This window comes from Culicoides brevitarsis, chromosome 2 (assembly GCF_036172545.1).
Source record: "Culicoides brevitarsis isolate CSIRO-B50_1 chromosome 2, AGI_CSIRO_Cbre_v1, whole genome shotgun sequence".
NCBI lineage: Eukaryota > Metazoa > Arthropoda > Insecta > Diptera > Ceratopogonidae > Culicoides > Culicoides brevitarsis.
The window spans coordinates 22,459,559-22,484,806 of NC_087086.1; the positions used below are offsets into that span (position 1 = coordinate 22,459,559).

Consider the following 25,248-nt stretch of genomic DNA (forward strand, 5'->3'; position numbering starts at 1 on the left):
TGATGAATAAGAACACAAAAATCTAAAGAAAAAAACCGTATATTTCAAATTTTATCCCTATGACATTCCCAATAAACATTTATTTTTGTCTGTCAAAAAATAAAAAAAAATAGGTAAACACATACTATTCGTAAATTGCCTATAAATATTTTCAAAAAAAAGTAACAAACATTATATTTCATGATGACTAATTTAGAAGGAACCTTGCATAAATGGATTAACTTTGCTAAAGGTTATACAATGAATTCCATATTAATGCCACAAAAATATCAAAATTGAATTATTTTTTCAGGATGGCAATATAGATTTTTCGTTTTGGATGAAACTACTGGATTGTTATCTTACTATACGGCAAGTATACTTGATCATAGATATTTATTATGATATGATATGATTATTTATTAAAAAATGCAGTCTATCAATTCAGCAATAAACTATTTTATTTTGTTTTCATTGATTTTAAGAATCTTTGAGTATTTTACATGATTTGTGTCTAGCTGTCTTTTATAAGACTTTTTGTAAAAGTCATAGAATAAGTAGAAAATGATAACAACGTTGGGTAAAAATGAATAGAATATTGTCTTATTAACGTGACAACTGGGTTTTAAAGCTGTAATAACATGTCCAAACATAAGGATGAACTGAGTCTGAAAAAATTTAAATGAAATTAAAAACTTAAATGTCGACACATACGAAAAATGAAAGTCTTACCATTTGCATTATAGTAATAGCTGGTTTTATGGGCTTTAAAATTAACTGCATTGGCTTAAACAATGCAAAAAAGTAATAAACGTACATGACCACATGCACGTAGAGATTTAAAACCATTACGAATAGCTCCATATCACCTGCACTGATTTTTATTGTTAACCATAAAAGCCAAAATACTGATATATGGTGATAAATATGAAGAAAAGACACTTGATTTTGTTTTTTCCTCAACACAAAGCATAATGTCTCTACAACTTCAATTCCCCTCACAAATAACAAAAACATACCAACTTGCATTTTTGAACGCCAGTTTTCATTGATTTCCAAACGACTTGGAATACATTGCCATGTATTTCTAAATGAGAATCCTAATTCAGTAAACTAATTAATGAAAGAATGTTAATGTTTATTCATCATAGTAAAATAAATACTTACTCTTGCAGCAGCCCAATAACACGCACAAATTTGAAATAAATTATAAAACATCAAAAATTTTCTTAAGTCAAATGGTTTTCTCTTTTCCATGAAAGTAGGTCCCAATTTTAAAACTACAAATAAGTAGATTGCTGTTCCCGTAATAATTGGTACAGGTGATGACATCAAAGGATATTCATCGACTTCTGGAACTAATCATAAATAAACACTACATTTGAATGAGGCTCTAAATATGAAAGTTTTTTTGTTTTTTTAAAACCTGTTTTTTAAATTTCTCTTTAGCCTAAGAAGAGAAATTTTGCACACGAATTTAAAATCAAATGTTGATTAGATACCTTAATATTATATCACCAGTTACAATTATGGTATTTTTAGATATTGACTTACCGATTGAATGTATTTTCCAAAACCTTGTCATTATGATTTAATATTTAGTCCGATTTGTTTGAAGGCATATTTTGAAATGAGTGAAGTATTTTTTTTAGGTCTCAACGACAAAATTTAGTAATTACTTTTTTATACGAAAAAATAAAATTAATACAATAACAGGTTTTATTGGCGAGATAGGATTTCATAAATTATAATATATTTGCATATTTTTAATTAATTTTATGTATTGTTGAGAAAAATGTAACTATAAGGTAATAAGGTACCTTCAATATTTGTACTTTTTTAAAGTAAGTCCTCCTTCTTTAAGTCTTGGAGATCTATTTTTAGTGTATGAATTTACAAAAAAATTGTAAAACATATAAAAGATAAGACAAATGTTAGGTAAATGCGGTACAAATGTTAACTTATTCACGTCACAAGAAGGTGATAATGCGACAACAACATGTCCAAATATTAGCACAAATTGGATCATTTGAATTATTGTAATGTATGGTTTTACATTTATCAGGAATCTTTGAAATGGTTCATAAAGAGCCAAAAAGTAATAAAAATACATAACAACGTGAACGTAACAATTAATTTGAATTATGAAAATCTCCATTATATCTGTAATTAATAACAAGTGTATTATTAGGTATATAATTTTGATTTTGATATTTAAAATGCAATACCTGAGCTAGTTTTAAAGTTCCACCAAAATAAAAGTAACGTTGATATATGGTGATAAATATGTAAAAAAGTCACTTGATTTTGCTTTTTTCGAAGAACAAAAAACACTGTTTCTAAAAATTCTGTTGCTTTTACAAATATTATGAAAGAACCAGTATCAAGTCTTGCAAACCACACATCGTCACGTATTTTAGTAGTAGGAACACATTTCCAAGTGTTTTTAAATGTCATGCCTTGTCCATGTAACTGTTTCAATATATTAAAAAAAACAATTTATAAGAATTACAAATTATTAATTACTAATTAACCTTTATAATGATGTACACGCAAGAAAATACTTGAAATAAATTATACAAAGCAAGTACAGGTTTTAACTGGAACGGCTTTTTTTCAGCCATATACCTGAAGAAAATTGATGTTAATAAATAATTGGTAAATACCAAATTTCATAGTTATATTTACTTAGGTCCAATATGAAGTACAGCCATTATATAAATTATAATCAATGTCATAATTGTAACTGGTGTATCCATAAATGGATAAGCATCAACTGCTGGATCTGCAAGTTGAAAAAAACATATACATAATATAATATAATTATATATATATTTATATATATTATTATTATTATTATATATTATTTATATCAGCATGTGAAATTTTTTTATCATATTTAATAGATAATATATTTTAATTGTAAAAGTCATAGAAACAGCATTTACGAAAATTTAACGGAAATTTAACAATTCTTTATTTAAAATTTATTTGAGTGAGAACTTTTTGAGTTACGCAGGCTCAAAGTTAGCCAAAAAAATTTAGTTTTTGACCAATAACTTTGTCATTGCAAAACGAAAATGATTTCTTCCTTCAGCAAATTTGTTTGTCTTTAAAAGACGCTTCCAACGAGTATTCATCATTAAAATCGGACTTATAGTTAAAAAGATATGCACATTTGAAAATTTGACGCATAAAAAAGCGAGATATGCGCGAAAAACGCGAAAAAGCCTCCCACGGGTCAATGATGAGTCAGAACCAAAAATGACCGATTGGGATTTGTTCAGGATGACAAGCCCTATCCGTATACGAAATTTCAGCCAAATCGAATTTTTTACTAACATATTAAATAATTATGGCCTCTTACTAAATAAACACATACAAACTAAATATTTATGTCTAATTTTGAAACATAACTCACCTATTGATTTAATTTTCAAAAACTCGATCATATTCACCAATGTTGTTCACCTTAGGAGTTCTATAATAAGTTAAACAACTTTTTTGCTTCTCTTTACCTAAATAATAAGGTTTAGTGAAAGTTGACTTAGGTAGTTTAAAAAAAAACCAACGAAAGTTATTTAATTTCAATTAATATTTTTTTTAATTGTAATACGTAAAAATATTATTAAAACAAAATTAAATACGTGTTTATTCTCAAAAACTTACAATTTTTTTTTTAAATTTCAATACCTTTGCAGAGAAATTTACCAGACGGTCTTAATTTGAATAGTAGATGTTTGTGACTAAATATCTTATTTGATTATACCTTTAAAATGTATACTTTTCGCGGAACTACTGAACATATCAGTACACATAAGGTATCAGTTCACAATAGAAATTTACAACTTAGAGAAACTCGCAGTTTCTATGTATTTTAATTTAAAATTTTAATTTGTCACTAGTATACGATTATTTATTTGGTATATTTTATAATTTGAAGATGAAACATTTCATGCTCAGTAAAACAATATTTTTTTAAATATGTGGGCAGCTTTTTTGAAAAAATTCCATCGAAAAATTTTTTTTTATTTTATGATGGATTCTTATCGGGGATAAAATTCTGAGCAAAATGATATACATCTTGTTGGGCTCATGGCTCATTTTGACCCAGTTAGGGCGCAAAAACGCGTTTTAGGCTCTAAACAGGCTCAAAACCTATAAATAGCTTTATCTCTTTAACGTTTTAACCGATTTTGATGATTGAGGTGTCGTTGGAAAGGTATTGAAAAGACGAACAAAATTGTCTTAGTGAAAAATTAGCTAACTTGGAAAATTGAAAAGTTATTAAGGAAAAACCGCGAAAAAGAGCCCATCTTTGAGCCTGCTGCATTTCTACAGCGCACTTTCAATCGGGCTCGGAGTACATTCAAATTAAAGGTAATCCTTTAAGGAATAACATATGAAAAATAAAATGTCTGCACTCAAAAGGTTTCTGAGATAAAGGCAAAAGAGTAACGTCTGATTTTCGCTTATTTTCCTCTAACAATACTAAAATCTCTAACTAATTGTATGCGTAATATAGCATGAGTCATGTCGTATTTGATCATTTTACTCCAAACTTAACGCTCTGTACGGGTAATATTGTATGAGTCATGGCATATTTGTACTGAATTTTAAGTATTGTTAGGGGAAAAATAGCGAAAATCAGTCGTTACTCTTTTACTTATTAGCTCAAAAACCTTTGGAGTGCAGAAATTTTAATTTTAATATGTTATTCTTTGAAAGATTACCTTTAATTTGAATGTACTCCGAGCCCAATTAAAAGTGCGCTGTAGAAATGCAGCAGGCTCAAAGATGGGCTCTTTTTCGCGGTTTTTCCTTAATAACTTTTCAATTTTTCAAGTTAGCTAATTTTTTACATAGACAATTTTGTTCGTCTTTTCAATACCTTTCCAACGATACCTCAATCATCAAAATCGGTTAAAACGTTACAGAGATAAAGCTATTTATAGGTTTTGAGCATGTTTAGAGCCTAAAACGCGTTTTTGCGCCCTAACTGGGTCAAAATGAGTCATGAGCCCAACAAGATGTATATCATTTTGCTCAGAATTTTATCCCCGATAAAAATCCATCATAAAATAAAAAAAAAATTTTCGATGGAATTTTTTCAAAAAAGCTGCCCATGTATATCTTTTATAAAAAAGCATTCTAATTTGGTCACAAGTCCAGTAACAATAGTAATTATAATTAATAATGTTAAACATGTTTTGTATAATAATTAAAGGGGTTATATTGTACTTTTATCTTTAAGTTATAATAAGCACCATCATACAAATAAAAAATATATAAAATCGTTTGAATAACGTCATCATTTATAATTTTCTTTAGTCGATTCCGCGGTAAAAATAAAACTTTATTTAAATAAATATAAAATTCCAAAATTGTTTATGATGTTAACAATATTTTATATAAAAGTAATACATTAAAAATTAATTAATACATTATATATGAAGAATATTCTAATTGTGCGAACTATATGTACGAATTTATACGTATGTATTTCTTCTTTAAAATTAAAATTTATTTTGTTTTTAATTCAAATTTACCTATCAAAAACTACACAATCTGTATCTCATCATTACATTCCACCAAGGGAGTCAGCTCAATACAGTGGTTAGCGTATCTGAAGGTATCTGAAGGTCGTTGGTTCGAGACTCGAAATCATGAAAAACTTTTCTGACTCCAATCGTGCTCAAAGTTTACTGAGATCTTTTAGAAACCCTTTGGGACCTTCTGGGAGAGCTGAGTGAATTTTGAGGGCGCCTGCTTGGGATGACAGGTAAAAAGCTAAGACTCATTCCTCGGCGTTTACTGAGAAAGTTTACGATTTCACAGTATGAAGTACAATAGGACTCTTTAGAGACCGCGGTGCGAGCCATACTAGACCCTACCCTACCCTACCTACATTCCATCATTCCATTTTAGCTTTAAAAGGAATTGATTGTCGATGTTGGCTCTTGTCGGTGTCTTCTGTTGGTTTTAAGACTCTTCATGGACAACCATGTTTTTCATCTTTCGACTATTTTTCAACTCAGTTGTTATCGTCTTTTTCTCAAAAATGACGGCAATTTCATAAAACTCTGGAAATCCTATTTCTAAACTTATGAACATGATGATATCATAAGAGTTTTACGCGTATAATCATTGAATAGTGCGTACGAAGCTTTTTATATATGTATTACATAATAATATAATATAATATAATACATAATTATACATATAACTTTATTTGTCTTTATTTGAGTGATTAAACCATTTAATAACATACATAAATGTTTATATAATATAAAGGAAATATTGTAAAAATGATTTAATAAGTTTAAAAATCCAAAAAGACCTATAAATAACGAAATTATATAACTATATTATTTCAGTCCAAAGAAAAGATGATGAAAGGATTACGAAGAGGTTGTGTGCGCTTGAAAGGTATGAGACAAGAAATTCAGTTCCATCAGTACTGTTACAAAATATTTTCTAGGTGCTGTCTTAGGAATTGATGATCAAGATACTACTACATTTACTATAACTGTTGATCACAAAACGTTTCACTTCAAGGTAAATTATTTGTAAAATAAAATTTAAATGTAAAATAAACTTTATATTATTTAAAAAATTTTTTAGACCCGTGATGGTCAGGAGCGAGAAAAATGGATTCGTAAACTGGAAGACATAATTTACAAACACACTAAGCGAAATAAAACATATTTGGAACAACAAAGATTTTTCAGTTCAACTGGTAGTTATAAAAAAGAATTGAACCCTCTTCATTTATTTGACAAAAAAGTCAGTGAGGCAGATGCTTATTTACAATTGATGATTGAACAAGTATTGGTATGTCCATAAGTATTACTCTATTTATTATTTAGATAAACGTTGTCTTTATAAACAATCATAACCGTAATTTATGTCTGTCTTCGCAGTAAATATGACACTGCATTACCGCGGCCTTATGATCATATCGTGATCCTCACAATAACTTCGTTTTTTAAGGGTCAAAACTTGATGAAACTATTCGGCCATCAGAAACTTAATTTTATCGTCTCTAAATTTAATTTATTTTATTGGTATAAGGCTTGTTAACCAAGAAAACGTCCCACTGAAATTACTTTATCGTTTAGTGAATATGGCAAAACTCAACATTAAAACGGACTTTTTTGAAAACTTTGGACTGTTTTCTATACATTTAGCGCAAGAAAATCTGATCTTTCTGCTAAACTCGGAAATTTTGAAAATTGAGCAAAAGAAAAAAGTGCTTTTAAAAAATTCAAGCATTTCTAAAAAGACTACTTATGCAATTTACTACTTGCAATTTATTTCTGTTAAAGTTACCCGATCTGGGAGTTTTTGTGATAAATAGGCTTTTTCGCACTTAATTTAAGATATTTGGATTCCAACCCGATACAGTTTCATATTTTTGGGCTTAGCAAAACTTGCTAAGCCATAAACAAAAAGGGATGTTTTCTTATTTAACAAGCCTCGTGTACAAATACCCATATTCCCGTTTTCAAACATTTAAAAATAAGAAAATATAAGACTTCATAAAACGAGTTAATTTGTTACTGTTAATATTATTGGAAAGTGTCCAACTTTTTCCAAATTTCCGAAGCGAACATAACTTTGAGGACGAATGATTGATGGACCGCGTCACTTCATTATATTAACCATAATGAGAAATTTTCTGTATCTCATCACTTAAGTGCGATTTTTTCAACAGTACCTATTTAAATAATTTACAATCAACCAATATTACATAGTTATGATAACTTTAATATTTTATATAACTTAGTTAAAAAGCCAAACATTAAAAAAAAAATTAAAAAATTCTAATTATAAAAAAACGAAAACAAAACAAAAAGGCGTATCACACCTTCAGATTAAATTAGATATTTTGTTTAAGTAAAACGTTAAGTTAAACTTCACTTTTAACATTTCTTATTACGTTTTAAAGATGTTTTTTTTTTTATTTTTATTTTATAAATAAATTTTTGCAAAATTTATAAATTTAAAAAAAAAGGGAAGGGACTATTGTGCTTGGTTGCGCGTCTGTCCGTCCGTAGCGGAACTAGTATGAAAAACTTGAATAGTAAATGAATTTCTCGAAGCTTCTTTGAGCTTTCTCGACCATTCATTGAAGTTTCTTTAAAACTTTGCCCTAATGAACCACCTAAAACTTTGCCCTATCCACATACCCTATCCATTTTGAATTAAAAAAAAGCATGTAAAAAATTTGAATGAAAAACTGTATCTAAAATGCGATCGAATTCATCTGCTCGATAAATGATTAATACCTAGTTCCTTTTCTTATTATTAAAAATATTTTGAATATTTATAATAAAAATTTAAACAAATAACATACTTTAAACTATAGAAAATTGAAGAAAAATTTAAAGCATTGGAGAATGCAGATCAAAATCATATAGTGAGGAATCTTGGAAATGTAAGTTAAATATTATTAATATATTTAGTATTTCTTATTATTTTTGAGTAAAACTAGTATGTATATAAGCAATATATTTAAAGTGTAAATGTGCTAGATTTCGTCGGCCCTTAATTGATCATTAATTTTTATTTTTGTAGAATATGTTGGAGAACATAAAGCATTCAATAGTATTATTGCAAATTGCAAAAAATACTGCACATCCTATCAACGGAATTTATCATGGACCAAAAAAAACAAATATAACTGAAGATCAAGGTAATTCAAATTACTAATTTTTCTAAAGATTTTAATAAAAACACCTCGATACAGTCTGAATTAAAAATTGTGTGGCACTATGCTATTAGCTGAAAGTATTTCTTGTAGAATGGAAAAAAACTACTAAGACTGTTTGATTCATATGGTTTCTCAGTTATTGAGGCTTGACTTGTATGTATGCTTTGAGCTACGAAAGATTCTAGGTTTATCTATATAAAATATTGTTAAATTTAATTGTCATGCTTCATGACTTTTGAATCAAAAATTGCCTTAAAATGTCAAAAATATTATTATTTTTTCCCTGATGACATGCCTCATATATGTACATATATGGGTCATTTCACGAGGAATCACTGAAAATCACAACTTCACCAAATCAAAAATCTAATAAACTTTCCATATAGAGCATGAAAAAATAAGAAACTTTTGTTCTAGTGAAACTCTCTAGCGGTTAATTTTCCCAGTTTTTCTTCAGACCCATAGTATAGAATATATGTATATTATAAAATATAGTATTATAAATATTTGTATTTATTAAAATATAATATAGAACTATTTAATTATAAAGCCAGTTATATTCAACTTGCTGTATTTTTTTTATGTAATTTTTCGATATAGTACCAGAAACATCATACTCAAGCTCTGAAGAGGATGACGACTATTTTGATGCTAATGATGAAGACGAGTTTACTTGGTACGATTTAAATAATAAAATAACAAACTTTGATATAATTTTAATAACAAACAAGTAAAAATCATAGAATAATTGTACACATACTTAACAGCAACATTTTACAGGGAATATTTATATTACAAACATAGCAAATTTACATGCGCACTGCGTATTTTCTCTGCTGTCAAAATTTTAAAGAAGAAGTATTTTAAGCTCCCTGATAATCATTAACTACAAATATTTTTTATTTTATTTATCAATGCCATCTTACTACAAAAGTAAAAATTTGTTTTACATGTTATAGTAATTACCTAAATACTTCATGTTTGATTTATTATTTTAACTTCAAATTTTAAATCAATAAGCAAATGCTAAGAAAAAAAAACAATGTTTCGGTCGTTTTTTACTAAAGCTAGTTTAAGGTATTTTGTTACTAAGATCCTTGCTTTTGTCTACTTTTTGTCTGTTTTTTGAATACTATTAAATATTATTTATTGTTTCTATTTAATTTTCATACAGCAATTTAAAACCTCTTCAAAACTTCGATACAAATCCATCAATCAACTCTCCAATGATGACCGAAAATGATTTTGAATCATTATCGAAGCAAGATGAATGTATTAAATCCACTTTTATAAAACAAACTGACATTGCAAAGAAAGAAACAATTGATGCTAGCTCTCGCTACAAATTACCTATTCGGCATGATGGAACACTTGACTATGATGGTAAGTTTTTATTAAAAAAAATATGTAACATAAAAAAATAATAAAAAATAATACAATTTTAGCAATATATGAAGATGATAATGATAACGATGACATTTCAATGGAAAGCCACGGTTCTGTTGTAACTCATTTACTATCGCAAGTTAAAATTGGCATGGATTTAACTAAAGTTGTATTACCTACGTTTATTCTTGAAAGACGATCACTTCTTGAAATGTATGCCGATTATTTTGCTCATCCAGACTTATTTTTAAAAATAGTTGACTTGCCGACACCGAAAGAACGAATGGTACAAGTTGTTAAATGGTATCTGAGTTCCTATCATGCAGGAAGGAAAAGCGCAGTAGCAAAAAAACCTTACAATCCAATTATTGGAGAAATATTCAGATGTCATTGGGAAATACCTGAAACTGAAAATAGTGAAAGTGAAATATACTCAGAAGGGCCTTTGCCGTGGTGCCGAAAAGGAGATTTAGTTTTTATCGCAGAACAAGTTTCGCACCATCCCCCAAGTACAGTACCTTTTTTTAAGCAAGGATCTTAAGTCAATATTAATGTCAAACAAGACATTCTTTAAGCTCAATCGCATTTCAAATGTTATAATCAAATACTATATTGTACATTAGAAATTTTTTTACGCAAAATGTGTGTCCGATGGACACCTTTCTTTTAGTAAGCTTATCCAGTGTTTCAGATTTTTCACTCTATTATCCTTTTTAACAAATTACTTGAAACAAAATATATTATACTTTGAAATAAGCTAAATTAAGTTTGACGTCTGCAAAAAGGCATACATGGACATCACAAGATATTGTATTATAAATAAACATTTTTCTACAACTCTGTTCCTACAACTTTGTTATTTTAAAGGACAGAGAGCTCAAAGTTGTATCAAAACTTGAAATTAAATTCTTTAAAATCCGATTTTAATTTAGTGGAAGACAGGGCAAAAAAAAATCGACCCGTGCATTTTTTATTTTCTCCGGAAAAAAATGAAGATCGAAGCATGCATTTGCGCATTATAAAACACAAAGAATTTAAAATTTTAAACAAAAACTAAAAAGTAAATTAAAAAATAAAAAACGAACTAAAAAATGGCCTTTAAACGTACTAAAAAAGTTTTTGTTAGCCAAATCTCTTTTGGCAGCGATATTATAAATAAAAAAAAACTAAATATGTTACTACATTAAATAAAATATAGCTATCACGCATACAACAAACATTTAAACTTAATCTCGTGAAATTATTTAATATCTAATTAAATTGAATCGATATTACTTTGATATACTCTCCCAACACCTTCTACAAAACTATTCTATATAAAAGTGAAACTAAAAACTCCACATTTTTAATTTATAATAAAGCTGATCAAAGGAACTTGGCTAACAAAAGGCCCTGTTTTTTTTATTTTCAGTACGTTTTAATGTCCTTATTTTATTTTATTTTATTTAATCTTATCTTATTATTTTATTTTGTTTTATTTATTTTCGTTTCTTTTGTCCCATTTTTTTTATTTAAATGATTCTGTAATATTTTTTTATACTGTAAAATTTAATTTAATTTTTTTACCGCATTTCGAAGAAAAAAATGTCGTTCATTAGACGACTACTTTCTCTATTTATTTAAATATGTTTTGAAATGCGGTCAAAATATTTTTAAACATGTGCTAAATGGCTTTGTATGACTACGTAATCAAACTTAACTTAATTGACGTAAGATCTTTACTTGTTTAAACAACCATATTTCAACCTTTTTGTAATTATTTTTCAGTATCCGCATTTTATGCAGAACACTATGAAAAGCGTATTTGTTTTACTGCTCACGTCTGGACCAAGTCTAAATTTCTAGGATTATCTATAGGTGTACATAATATTGGTCAAGGCATAGTGACCTTATGTGATCTAGAAGAAGAATATATATTATCATTTCCAAATGGCTATGGCAGATCAATTTTAACAGTACCATGGATTGAATTAGGAGGAAGTGTCACAATTACATGTCCAAAAACACAATATCATGCGGATATTGAATTTTTGACAAAACCATTTTATGGTGGAAAAAAGAACAAAATTTCTGCAGAAATTTACGGACCGAATGAAAAAAAATCATTTTTATCTATAAACGGGGAATGGAATGGAGTGATGGAGGCTAAATGGAATGATAATAAAAAAACTGAAACGTTTATAGATGTTAATAACATTCCAGTGTATAAGAAAAATGTTAGACCTATAGCTGAACAGACTGAAAACGAGTCAAGAAATGTATGGAAAGATGTAACTGCCGGACTAAAGTAAAACAACTTCATACATAAATTATTAAAAATGGTAATAATACTTATTATGTTTACCTAATTAGATTAAATGACATTGATAAAGCAACCAATGCCAAGTTTCAAATTGAACAACGACAGAGAGAACTCGCTAAGGCTCGCAAAGATGCTTCAAAAGAATGGGACACCTTGGTGAGCAACTTCCTAGTTATCATGAGGGTGTTTCAAAAACGTTTTCTGTCTCGCGTTACATTTTGTAAATGAAAACCATGGGGGATGGGGGTTATAGAAATTTTATATAGATTTTCGTTTTTAGTATTATTTTGTATGGAAAAGTAATGAAATTGTTCAATTTTGAGTTATTTTCTATAATATTGTTATTAAATTGGCGTTTTGACTTATTTTAATAATTTTCAAATTTTTTGATCGTTATTTTTTGATAGAATGAAATTTGAAGAATTGATTCTTGATTTTTTAATCAATATGTTTAAAAATTACCTATAAAATAGTTTAAAATATCAAAATTGTTAAAAAACGTCAAAAATATCGCTAAAAAAGCTAGCAAAACTTGATTTCTTAAGTATTTCAAAATCTTAAATAAAATTTCTATATCCCCCATGGTCAATTTTCATAAAAATAATGATAAGACAAATAAGATAAGTTTTTGGAACACCCTAAGTAGATATTTATTTGCTAAGTAGATACTAATATTTGAAAATTTTAATTCAATTTAGTATTTTAAACCAATCGGAGAGGGCTGGGTATATACTGGACCACTAACTCAACGTATTTCAACACAGAGACCAAGAGATAAATAAAGTTTTGTGATTATTTCAAACATGAAAATAAATGTTTATCTCAATTTTTTTTTGTTTTAAACAAAATATTAAATTAATTTTTTTTGTCTATTAAAAATAACAAGTCAATCAATCCAATTCAATTTTCAAATAAAACAACAAATATTTATTTACATATATTTTATATATATATATATATATATTTTATTTTAATTGTATTAATTAAATAACAGCACGTATTTTTTCTACTCACTTAAATATTTTGTTTTTTCAACATATACATTGCTGATGGCGATGAGTCCATTCTAAAAAATACGTATAAAAATATTGAAATGCAAAAGATATCTAATCTGTCATTTTTGAATATCAATCATTTTATTTCGATTTTAAAGAATGAAGTTTTGATGTATTCATTGAATTTAATTGCCAAAATATTTAAACATTTCATATATATTTTATATTTATTTTTCGGTTCATATTTTTGAATGATACAAGTAATGATTTTGTATATTTTCATACTGGAACACATGCTAAGTTTAAAAAAGAAAATAAACATGTTTCATTAAAAAAATATAAGAATACAATAAAGTACTTTGATTTTACTTTATTTTATTTTTTGGTTTTAGGAAAAGGCACGTTGATAGTTGATAAAATAAAATATAACATATATAGTGGTCAGAATTATTGAAAATGATGGCAAATGAAATAGTAGTGAGACCACGATTGTGCCTTCATCATAGATAGTATGACTTATTTAAATGTGCAAAATGCAACATCATATTGTTTTTCTTGTGATTTTTTTTTTACGAAAAATAGGCACTATGTTCAAGGCAACACTACAGAAAGAGGTAACATTTTCTTTTTGAATGTTTTTCAGTTTTCAGAGAATACCATACCTTTTTGTTGTATTTTTGTTTTTAAAGTTTCGGTTAAGCTCTAGATAGAGCAATTATTAAGGTATTATTTGATATACGTTAAATTAAGGGTACGCGTTTAAAATGGATTTTACTGAATAGCTGTTAGTAATTTTTAAAAATATATGATACTTTTTTGTACTTTATCACATTTTTTTCTGAGTCCATAAATGTTATGTATCTATTTCTTATTTTCAATTCAAAATAAAACAATTAGTTTGTATTATTTAGGTTAGTTTAAATATTAATGACATGTTAGTAAAACTATACCTATATTTTAGAAACTGGTCATACATTTTTTTATAAATATATTTTATTCACACATTTTTCACATTCAAATTCAGATTACATTTATTATTACATTTTTATGCAAAATTCATCTTATATTTTACCAAAAGCTTTGTGTTTATGACCAGGTATGATTAACTTGTATTCTAGAATTTCTAATATCAGTCATTAACTAAATTTAAAAATATGTCTTTGCACAAGGAAAAAAAAAATTATGTCCCAAATAATACAATCAATCAACTTTTTAGAGAATACAAACTCACATGATTTTATATTAAAAATTTAAAAAAATCGATTGATCTATATTATGGGTATACGTGAGTATAAAACTTTTTTTCCTAGTGTATTTTTCTATTTACCGAGTAGTTTAATTAATATTTTATATGGCATCCCTTTGATTATATAATTTTATATTTCTTACATAACCTTATATATTAATGTAAGTTAATTGACTACACATGAATCTACCTAAAAATTTTCGCTCCAAATGAAACTAATATTAGTTTCAAATAATAATTAAAAATATATTACCATTTATTATTAAAATTATCAAACCATTAATATCAAATTTCAGTTAAATAAACATTTGGGGTTTTTAGCAGAATATAACATAGATATATCAAATAAATCTTATGTTGACAGTTTAAAATAATTTAGAACTTGGCGAATTGAATGTAGGTAATTATTGTAAGGCTGGAAAACTTGTTTCTAATGGAGCTATCAAATTTTATACTTTTTCTAAAGTATTGCACTTCCCCTTATAACGTTTATAATTTCTGTTACCAACTTTGTTTCAGAAATATGTAATATTTTTTGTTTTATCAATAATATTGTATGCACATTATGTTTCCCATCCATCGGATATTCTTGGACGTTTAATTGTCGTTGAACCAGTTTCATAGTCAGAAAGGTCGTTTGGTGCTTGAGTGGAGTTGTTTGATATGCCTGAATTTGAACGAGTATCTCCTGGAGAAGAACAACTTGTAGGTGTCAATGATCCTTTAGTATTAAAAAATAATTGTACTTATTAAATTAAAAAATAAAAGATTTAAAAATACCAAGATTTTGTGTGCAGTTCCTACTTCCACTGCTTACAATCAAATGTTGATGCGTCTGTAAGCTATTTCCAATAGAATTATTACTAGATAAGTTAGTAGTAGTTAGAGTTGTTGTTGTTTGCCCGCTAGTAATTGACCCGCCCCCACTTGAACATGGTTGTAGCATGTCACGAGGAGGGGATATAGGCTCAGATTTAATTTTTACCGATGCAGGAGATAAAGCAGGTGGAGGTGTATTACTTGGCATAGCTAAATGTGGGATACTACAATACAGAGAAGATAACGATATATATAAATATATCATTATTTAATTCAAAACTCACTTTCCGTGTGCACTTTGATGAATAGTGGGGTTCCAAGATGATAAAATATTTAGATCACTAGATGTCATTGAAAAGTCCTGGGCACCAAAAGTACCAAGTTGATAGCTAGTCAGTCCAGGTATTGGAGTTTGGAGCGCAACTACTGGTGTTTGTATATTATGTTGTGTTTGTCGATTATGCTGTTTTTTATTAAACAATAAAATTAATTTAAATAAAGGAATGTAATTCTTCTTACCTCTGTGTACACATCATCAGAAGATATGCCAGTTGACATTTGTGTTGGAATTACTACCCTTAAATTTCTTCCACTTTGGGTACTAGGTGAATGTTGTTTATGTAAAGCTAGATTAGATAAATAAATAAATAAATAAATAAATAAATTAGATAAAATGTAAGAGACACACATTTTGAATTAATGCTGGGACTTGGTCCAGGACTAGGAGAACCTACGACAGGTGAACTAGAATGTGGGTATCCGTTTGATATCTCAAGCATAGTTCCGGATGGATAGGCGGAAAAATTATCTACAATTAGAAATCAATGTGATGAAATCATTATTTGCTTTAAACGAGCTATTACCTGAATCAGTTTCTGAGCTAGATGGTCGAGGACTAATACTTTGATGTATCACTTGCGGGCTTGTTTGTATCATATTACTAGGTTCACCATAAGTTCCGCCAACGGGAACTGATACAGGCAGGTTAAAGTTGCTAGCCATATTTATCTGTAAGTTTATTTATATTTTATGTAAATATTTACATGTTTTGTGAGTATCTAATTACCCTTCCACCAGTTAATTGGGGATTCCGTTGCATTATCATCTGAAAGTCTTCATCTATTTTGTTATACTTTGCCTCAGTCCGAGGAGTAAGTGAATAACTATCTTCAGGCTCGGGTGAGTCTGGTGACATCGTCCCATTTTTATTTTCTTTCTACAAATACATTATGTAACATTAACCTACTACAGATTCCATATTACTTAAATAAACTTACCTCAATAATATTTTTATTCGTTAACGATTCATGTGGCTCATTGTATTCCGTATATTTTAACAACACTTTGTCCATGTCAGTGCTAGCATATTGATATAACTTATTACTACTTGAGAATATTATTAATGCAATTTCACAGTCACACAGTACCGATAGTTCATATGCTTTTTTCATTACACCAAATTTACGTTTATTAAAAGTAACCTGAAAATTATAAGAAAGCATTAAAAAAAAAGAATATGAAATAATAATTGTAAATATACCTGTCGGTTTCGTTCATCAGTAATTTTGGATATTTGGATTTTTTTTCTACCCATTCTATTTTTTTTTTTTTTTTTTTTTTTTTGAATAAATGTCTTTTCTTTTTATTTTTAATGAACTAAGTTTCTTGTTTTGTTTTTAATTTGTGATACCAATTTCGTCATATTCTGGAATGAAAATGTTGAACATTTATTTACTTTAATTATTTTATTTATTTTTGAAATGTTTTAAAAACATGGTCAAATCGATACGCCTCTGTTTTTTTTTTCATCACAAATTACGCAGACATAAGAATTGAAACGATTCTGCGCATTTTGAAATATGATCTAAGAGTTCTAAGAAATTTTACATGCTAAAATACATATATTTTAAACAGTTTGTTTCTGCTATTGAACACTCTTAGAAAGATCAACGTATATTATTTATTATTATTTTATTTTTTAATCAATTTTACCACAACTCACGGTCACGGCACAATGCTAAGTATTGATTTTTCGGTCTACGAAAAACAATACGAGTTGGAAAGTATTCTTATTAAATTTTATCAAATACTTATATTATCACATATTATTCATATAATATATTTCTCTATTTAACATATTTTACTTTGACAATATAACAGTATACATGTATATTATCTAGAAAATACATTGAAGGAGTGAAAAATACAATATAGTTTTACAGGGTCATTATATCTTGTATTTGAATAGTTGCCAAGAAAATAAATTATAAATGTATAGAAATTTATGAGAAATGTTTTTGTACATGAAACTTTATTTATTTATTTTTTTTAAATAATATCACTTTTATACACAATAAATATCTCATGTTTCTGTTATGTATTATATAAAAATTCAAAGATTCACCTTTTCAAAGATTCTATATCTATTTTTTTTAGATATTTATATATATATTTTTTGTTTATTGATATATATTTATCGCAGCTTATTTATTAGATTTTCCTTCAACACTTGAACCATGAACTAAAAAAACTCAAAGAAAGGATATTTTTAGCTTCTCATTTTATTTATACTTTTTTTGAGAGTTGTGAAAAATTTTCTCTACTTATTGAAAAATTTAATGCTTAGGTTCACATTGATATACAGTTTTCTTATGCAGGTTTTTACTAATATTACTATTAATATTATTGTAATATTAAAAATAAATCTTAATTGGACTGCTGCACAATTTGAACTGTATCTGTGCTAGCTTGAAATATATACACAGGTCGGTCTGAAAATAAACGAACAGACTCGTCTCGACGAAAAACTTTTTCAGTTGTACCATTACGCGCATATACCTACATTTTTTTTACAAGGAGTAGAGTTTTCCGAATGTATATTCAAGCACGTTTGTATTATACAAACAGAGTACAGTGTATTTTATAGTATACAAGATAAAACACCATATTTATTTTTATTTTTGCTACAGAACCCATATTGTACATAGGGAAATCTATACTTATACGAGAAAGCACATTTTTGTTACGCAGCGATTGACGTAAAAACATAAGTAGTGTACATATGTATTTCATTTATTTTTTAAATATATATACATAAAATTTGTTTAATATTATTATAATACTTATTTCATTTAAATTTATTATTTTACAAATTTTTACAGAAAAAAAAAACAAATAGTAAATGAAAAATAAATATGATAAATATGACAAAAAATTTTTCCTATTTTTTACATTATATATTTATTGTTATATATATTTATTAATATATTTATATATGTTCTAAGTTGATAGATATGTGTCACTGATGTCATTATATCCATGTTTGAACCAAATGTATACAATCTGTTTGTTTATTGTCGACGCCAGGCACGAAAAATTCGGAAAATTTATAAATGAAATAAGCAAATCGTAATATGTAGGATGAGAATATTGATTGAATTATGCAAAAAAACAAACGAGAGCGCATTTATTGTATCAAAATTTTCATATAACGTTAGAAAATTTAAAAAAAATCGCTTTAGACGGACTGAACGCAAACACAATAGCGCATTTTTTATCTTCGAAAATGTATGTTCTAAAAATGACAATTTTATTTGAGTTGGTCTTTCCGAAATAGACTCGATACAAAAACAAGATTAAAAAAAACTTAGCGTGAGTTTTTCTATGTTCACATATGTTTTTACGATATATCCTAGTGGAGGTGGATTCTTCAATGATTGAATAATGCATGTACAATATAGTAAGTTTTATTTTTTGGAATTCAAACACGTTTTTATTTTTTCCCTTCCTTTTCTTCCTGTAACATTGATGATTGTACATAAGTATATTCAAAAACGAAAGAAAAGTCACGTGGATGCAGCTGTTCAAGATATTTTTAGTAAATGTCGTTGACAAAGTCAAACATCATATTATACCTATATTACATATTAAAAAACAACTGTTGGTTTAAAATCAATTAAGTATAAAATAAGTTTTAAGTATAAATTTACTTACTTTATAGATAACATTTGAAACATGACTCAAATGTCCAACTATTTAATAATGGTACATCATAAATATTAAGCATGTTAAATAAAGAAATAAATATGTAATATGGCAACCAGCAATGTTAAAAAAAACTGTATATTATTAACGACCAAAAAAAGTATAAAGTAATGTTTAAATACCTATCCTAATTCTTTTTTCAAATTTAAGGCTTTGTGCTTCTTGAAAAACCTGTTTAACAAATCTAATGATGAGGTTTTATAAATATGTTTTTTACGAGACAATTGCCAGATATTCATTTGTCTGATGACTATTGGTTGGCATGAGGCCAAAAATCTTCTTTAAAAATATTTAAATTAAACGTATGTAGGTATTTGTATATAGGCAAAAAAGGAAAATTATGTTATAAATATCTATGTAAATTTTACAATAAACAAATTTACACTCTTTAAATTTAAAGTCAAGTTGAAAAAAACTAAATAAAATCTAATTCTAAAGTAAGTTATCAAAATAACTGGAATTCGGGACAACCTCCACAAATTCATGAGACCTTGAAACCGATCAATTTTTATCTCAATTTATTATTTTATTGACGAATAACGTATTAGCCAAACTATAATTTTAAATCATCAAAATTTATTGATCACTAAAACAACCCTATAAAATCAAAATCTTGAGAGTATATTCCCATTTCGACGACAACACACTCTCAAGCTCTGTAGAGAAACTAAAAATATCACTTGCATTCATCTCACAATGTTGAATTAACAAGCAGCCAATTACTAATATTAAATTAACAATCTCACAATTTTTTGTTTTTAGGATACTCACCAAAAAGAAAGCATATACATTTATTTATTTTTGTAAATGTCATCAACATATGAACAATAAACACGAAGAAATAATACCATAAGGATGCGAAATAATATTTCCACTATACATTGAATACACATATACTAAGTGACCTTGATAGAAGCACATAAATAATTAATAATAATTTTCATTGACGTATTAAAGTTTCATGTATATATTATGTTTTTTTTTCAATCATTCAGAGATCAATTTTCAGTAGTTACATTGTAGGTATTACAAAATATTTAGTGTTTTAACTTTTAACTGAAACTTTATTTCGATGTAGTTTGTGATACGGCTATCAATAATTTAATCAACTGCTAGGACACTTTAATAAACATCAATTTATGAAGATCTATTATAAATCTATTTAATTATTTTATAGTTTCTAGAAATATTTTAACGAAATATTTATTTTTATTAAAATTTTGTCTTGTTTTTACCACAACATTAGTTCATAATTGTCATATGTCACTTTTTTCAGACCAACAAAAACAAACTTATAAATGTATCATTTGTTTCACAAATCTTTTAATACTTTATTTCATTGAATGGCTTCAAAAATAATTTAAGAAAAAAAAATATTTGTTTCGTTTAATTTTAATAAACAATAAACTTTTGTTTTGAAAATATTGTTGCAAAGTTATCCTTATCTTATGGTTTTACTGTATTTCCTCGGAAAAAAAAATAAAATTAGTTGAGGTGAACTTGTTGGGGTGTTGAATCTTTTTCATTCTCCTCAAAATGAAAATAAAATTTTATAATTTATTTATTTATTTACAAAGAAACATTTATACCTATATGTTTTTGGACATAAATTTTGATTTTTGTCAGATAATTAAAAATTTCCTTTGTGGACGACATGCTATGAAAAGCAAACATGGTTTAGTTATTACGTTACTTAAATGTATTTATCATGTAAACACATCATAACATTAATTACAAATTAATCAAATATTTTAATAAATACATTGATTAAAAAATAATTAAATGATTAAACATTTATTAAAGAGATACAATATTTTCCGTGGCCGTGGCTCCAACCGTTACGGTGTCATTGGCTTATGGTTTTTCATTTTACCTGTACCTAATTGTTTCTTAAATTTTAATTATTTGTGTAATAGTAAGAGTTGTTTTTTAACATTATTTGAATGCAAAACTTTAGGTTATATCAAATTCATAAAGGTCCTAATAAATTAGGTACTAATGGAATTTTACAACCTTTTAGAGATGCAATTAAAATTTATTCTAAATAAATAATTTATCCGAATATTTCTAATTTATTATTTTTGTCCTGTATTTTCTTTATTTTAAATTTTATTTTTATGGGTAAGTTTTCCTTTATTAATTAAAGTATTTTCTTTTAATTTAGGAATTTTATTTTTTTTTATCTTGTACAAGAATTATAATTCATACTTTTAATATTTTACAATCTTAATATATTTTTTTTTAGTAATAAGAATTTGAATTATAACATTCAATAAAAAAAAATTTTGGTTCAAAATTTTATTTTTTTATTATTTTTTATTATAGGTAGATCCTTTATATTCAGTCAATGAGGGGTATGTCAGTATGTTGAATCCTCTCTCACGGCTTTGCTTTAACAGATAGAAGGTTCATTCCTTCTACAGGTCGTGTTTATTTCTCTTAATTTAGGTCCCATTTGTGGAATCGAGGCATGATTCCAATGCAAAAAAAAATTTCCCCATATAAGAGTTCGAAATTATAACGAAAAATAAACGGAAAATTAAAATTTAAACCGAATCCCAGTGCAAATTTCAAAAATATAATGATGCAGAAATGTTTGTCTCGTCAAGACGCACAACATTGCCATACATCACATTTGTCCTGCGGTTCTCCACAATGGACCTCCTATACAAATGACACCTCAACCCTTGGCGGTCACTACAATGAATTTTCTGTGTCTTTTTTTTAGTTTTTAGAAATTTTATGATTAAATAAATGTTAAAAACTTCTATACAACACTAAAAAGTAATAAATAAAAAATGTATTAAAAAATATATATATATTTAAAAAAAATATATAAAAAAAATATATTTAAAATAAAAATATAAAAAAAAAAATATATTAAAAAAATGTTTGCTCTTATTTATTCCATTTATTCCTCTTTAGCTCGCTTTTTTTGCTATTTTTTATTACTTGACGAATATAAATGATCTTTTGAAGTTGAAAACTTCTTGTATAACATTTTTTTAATATGTTTTTTTCAATATATTTTTTTATATATTTTTTTAATTATTTCTTTTTAGTGTTGTGCAGATGTAGTTTTTAACATTTATTTAATCATAAAATCTCTAAAAACCTAGGCCGGTTCATAAAAAATATGAATACCGAAAATTACTCATGAATTCATATTACCTCGGTAATACACGTTCATACCCGAAATTTGATTATGAACGCATTATGAACACTATAGCGTGTACGTAAATTTGTACGTGTATACGAGAGAATTATGAACGTTCATAATATTCATAATGTGATTCATCAATCGTGCAAATGATGATTCAATGAAATTTGAAAACGATATTTGAAATTTTGTTCAAAATGAGAGATTTAACATGAATTTCATTCTCTAAACATTTGAAAAATTAACGCGAATTTTTTTTATTATTTTTTTTAAATTGTTAAAAATAAATTAATTTTAAAATGTTCTTAATTAAAACAATAATTTAAAAAAAAAATTCCTTTGCAAGTTGATAAATATAAGAAGCTCAAAACGCTTAGGATTTTCACAAAATTGTTTAAATTTAAAAAAAAACCATCTTTGAAATACCTCAAGAAATTTTTTTGTTTGAAACTTTATTTGTTTTTTAATATCAATATTTAATTTAAAATATTTTTTATATTCTGATTTTCTAATTTTACTGACTGACTGACTGAAAAATTTTCATAATTAAAAGTAGCGATTCACAACTTTTGAATTTAAATCATAATTTACACAAATCTATTTCTACTTTAGAAAAAAAAAATAAAACTCATTTCTTATCTCATAATGGTTAAAAACACTTAAAATTAAAGATTTTAAAAATTACTAAAATTGAAAAAATAATATCTCAAAAATTATTTTAGCAGGACAGTAAATGGTAAATATATTTATTTTTTACATTTTTAAAATTTAATTTAATTTTTTTTATTTCGTTTTAGGACAGTAAATGGTAAATATATTTATTTTTTACATTTTTAAAATTTAATTTAATTTTTTTTATAGCGTACCCATTGGTAATTCCGAGAGAGACCCAGAATGTGCATTAGGGCAAAGTTTTAGAATGTGCATTGGGGCAAGGTTTCAGAATGTGCATTAGGGCAAAGTTTTAGAATGTGCATTGGGGCAAGGTTTCAGAATGTGCATTGGGGCGAGGTTTCAGAATGTGCATTGGGGCGAAGTTTCAGAATGTGCATTGGGGCAAAGTTTTAGAATGTGCATTGGGGCGAGGAATGTGCATTGGGGCGAGGTTTCAGAATGTGCATTGGGGCGAAGTTTCAGAATGTGCATTGGGGCGAAGTTTCAGAATGTGCATTGGGGCGAGGTTTTAGAATGTGCATTGGGGCGAGGTTTTAGAATGTGCATTGGGGCGAGGTTTTAGAATGTGCATTGGGGCGAGGTTTTAGAATGTGCATTGGGGCAAAGTTTCAGAGTGTGCATTGGGACGAGGTTTCAGAATGTGCATTGGGGCAAAGTTTCAGAATGTGCATTGGGGCGAGGTTTTAGAATGTGCATTGGGGCAAAGTTTCAGAGTGTGCATTGGGACGAGGTTTCAGAATGTGCATTGGGGCCAAGTTTCAGAATGTGCATTGGGGCTTCATAGAAGCTTCGAGAAACTTCATAGAATGTTCGAGAAACTTCATAGAATGTTCTCGAAACTTCATAGAATGTTCTAGAAACTTCATAGAATGTTCTAGAAACTTCATAGAATGTTCTGGAAACTTCATAGAATGTTCGAGAAACTTCATAGAATGTTCTCGAAACTTCATAGAATGTTCTAGAAACTTCATAGAATGTTCTCGAAACTTCATAGAATGTTCTGGAAACTTCATAGAATGTTCGAGAAACTTCATAGAATGTTCGAGAAACTCCATAGAATGTTCGAGAAACTCCATAGAATGTTCGAGAAACTTCATAGAATGTTCGAGAAACTTCATAGAAGCTTTGAAAACCTCATAAAATTTTAAGGGAAAATTACATCTTTTGTAATAACTAAAAAGTATAAAATAAAAAATTATAAAAAAAAATATTTTAACAAGATGCTTTTTTATTCAGGGCCCTAAAAAAATGAAAATGAACGAAAGTTTTTAAAAATTTAAGCAAAAGAAAAAAGCATGAGAGGCCAAAGCTTTACGTAATTAAAATAAAATTGTTGGTCTCGAATGTCTTTTTCTTTTGCTTAAATTTTTAAAAACTTTCGTTTATTTTCAACTTTTTAGGGCCCTAAATAAAAAAGCATCTTGTTAAAATATTTTTTTTTTATAATTTTTTATTTCGTTTTAGATTGTATGACACCTCTTAACCCTTGGCGGTCACTACAATGAATTTTCTGTGTGTCTTTTTTTTAGTTTTTAGAAATTTTATGATTATGTAAATGTTAAGAACTACTTCTATACAACACTAAAAAGTAAAAAATAAAAAATGTATTAAAAAATATATATATATTTTAAAAAAATATATAAAAAAATATATTTAAAATAAAAATATAAAAAAAAATATATTAAAAAAATGTTTGCTCTTATTTTGCTCTTTATTGCTCTTTATATATTATTATTTTTTACATATTATAAAATTTAATTTAATTCTATTTTTTTTATTTCGTTTTAGATTGCGGATCAAGTCAAAGCGGATTTTAGCAATTGAAAAGTATATGTATTGAACAGAGAAGTGCTTTTTTAATATATACAACGCGAAAAATAAATTACATAAGGACGGTAAAAATATTATTATTTTTTACATATTATA

The 25,248-nt window shown here is 26.9% G+C and overlaps 2 protein-coding genes and 1 long non-coding RNA gene across 7 annotated transcripts; 1 reads left to right on the forward strand and 2 right to left on the reverse strand.

Moving 5' to 3' along the window:
• Positions 1 to 95: 95 nt before the first annotated feature.
• LOC134830969 (oxysterol-binding protein-related protein 9) lies at positions 96 to 13,372 on the forward strand. Its single transcript, XM_063844590.1, has 13 exons — positions 96 to 232; positions 293 to 351; positions 6,357 to 6,408; positions 6,461 to 6,537; positions 6,604 to 6,813; positions 8,351 to 8,419; positions 8,560 to 8,677; positions 9,296 to 9,371; positions 9,870 to 10,078; positions 10,141 to 10,590; positions 11,849 to 12,368; positions 12,434 to 12,539; positions 13,082 to 13,372. Exons 1-13 carry the CDS (start codon positions 181 to 183, stop codon positions 13,163 to 13,165), a joined length of 2,082 nt encoding a protein of 693 aa, XP_063700660.1. The 5' UTR covers positions 96 to 180; the 3' UTR covers positions 13,166 to 13,372.
• On the reverse strand, positions 364 to 1,625 carry LOC134830970 (uncharacterized). The gene is made up of 3 exons (XR_010161985.1): positions 1,534 to 1,625; positions 1,147 to 1,337; positions 364 to 1,092 (listed from the first exon to the last, which is right to left on the reverse strand). It is a non-coding gene; the product is annotated as an uncharacterized LOC134830970 (long non-coding RNA).
• A 1,117-nt stretch (positions 13,373 to 14,489) lies between the features above and the next one.
• Positions 14,490 to 21,371, reverse strand: LOC134830426 (myocyte-specific enhancer factor 2). Of its 5 annotated transcripts, none has more exons than XM_063843910.1 (11): positions 21,077 to 21,371; positions 20,259 to 21,017; positions 16,984 to 17,148; positions 16,721 to 16,924; positions 16,510 to 16,659; positions 16,307 to 16,451; positions 16,132 to 16,251; positions 15,963 to 16,069; positions 15,728 to 15,906; positions 15,405 to 15,667; positions 14,490 to 15,345 (listed from the first exon to the last, which is right to left on the reverse strand). In XM_063843910.1, the coding sequence occupies exons 3-11, from the start codon at positions 17,035 to 17,037 to the stop codon at positions 15,188 to 15,190; spliced, it is 1,380 nt and encodes a 459-aa protein (XP_063699980.1). In that variant the 5' UTR covers positions 17,038 to 17,148; positions 20,259 to 21,017; positions 21,077 to 21,371; the 3' UTR covers positions 14,490 to 15,187. The 5 variants fall into 5 exon arrangements, with proteins under 5 accessions (XP_063699980.1, XP_063699982.1, XP_063699979.1 ...); XM_063843912.1 differs by having other exon boundaries at positions 20,259 to 21,014; positions 21,077 to 21,111; XM_063843909.1 differs by lacking the exons at positions 20,259 to 21,017; positions 21,077 to 21,371 and adding exons at positions 19,437 to 19,474; positions 19,959 to 20,248.
• Positions 21,372 to 25,248: the final 3,877 nt, after the last annotated feature.

Coding starts and splice junctions, on each gene's coding strand:
- LOC134830969 (XM_063844590.1), top strand. CDS start 181: ATGATGACTAATTTAGAAGGAACCTTGCATAAATGGATTAACTTTGCT. Junction 6,814..8,350: donor TGATGATTGAACAAGTATTG/GTATGTCCATAA, acceptor TTTAAACTATAG/AAAATTGAAGAAAAATTTAA. Junction 12,369..12,433: donor GATGTAACTGCCGGACTAAA/GTAAAACAACTT, acceptor TTACCTAATTAG/ATTAAATGACATTGATAAAG.
- LOC134830426 (XM_063843910.1), bottom strand. CDS start 17,037: ATGGGTAGAAAAAAAATCCAAATATCCAAAATTACTGATGAACGAAAC. Junction 16,660..16,720: donor CGAATAAAAATATTATTGAG/GTAAGTTTATTT, acceptor ATGTATTTGTAG/AAAGAAAATAAAAATGGGAC. Junction 16,452..16,509: donor CCCAATTAACTGGTGGAAGG/GTAATTAGATAC, acceptor ATAAACTTACAG/ATAAATATGGCTAGCAACTT.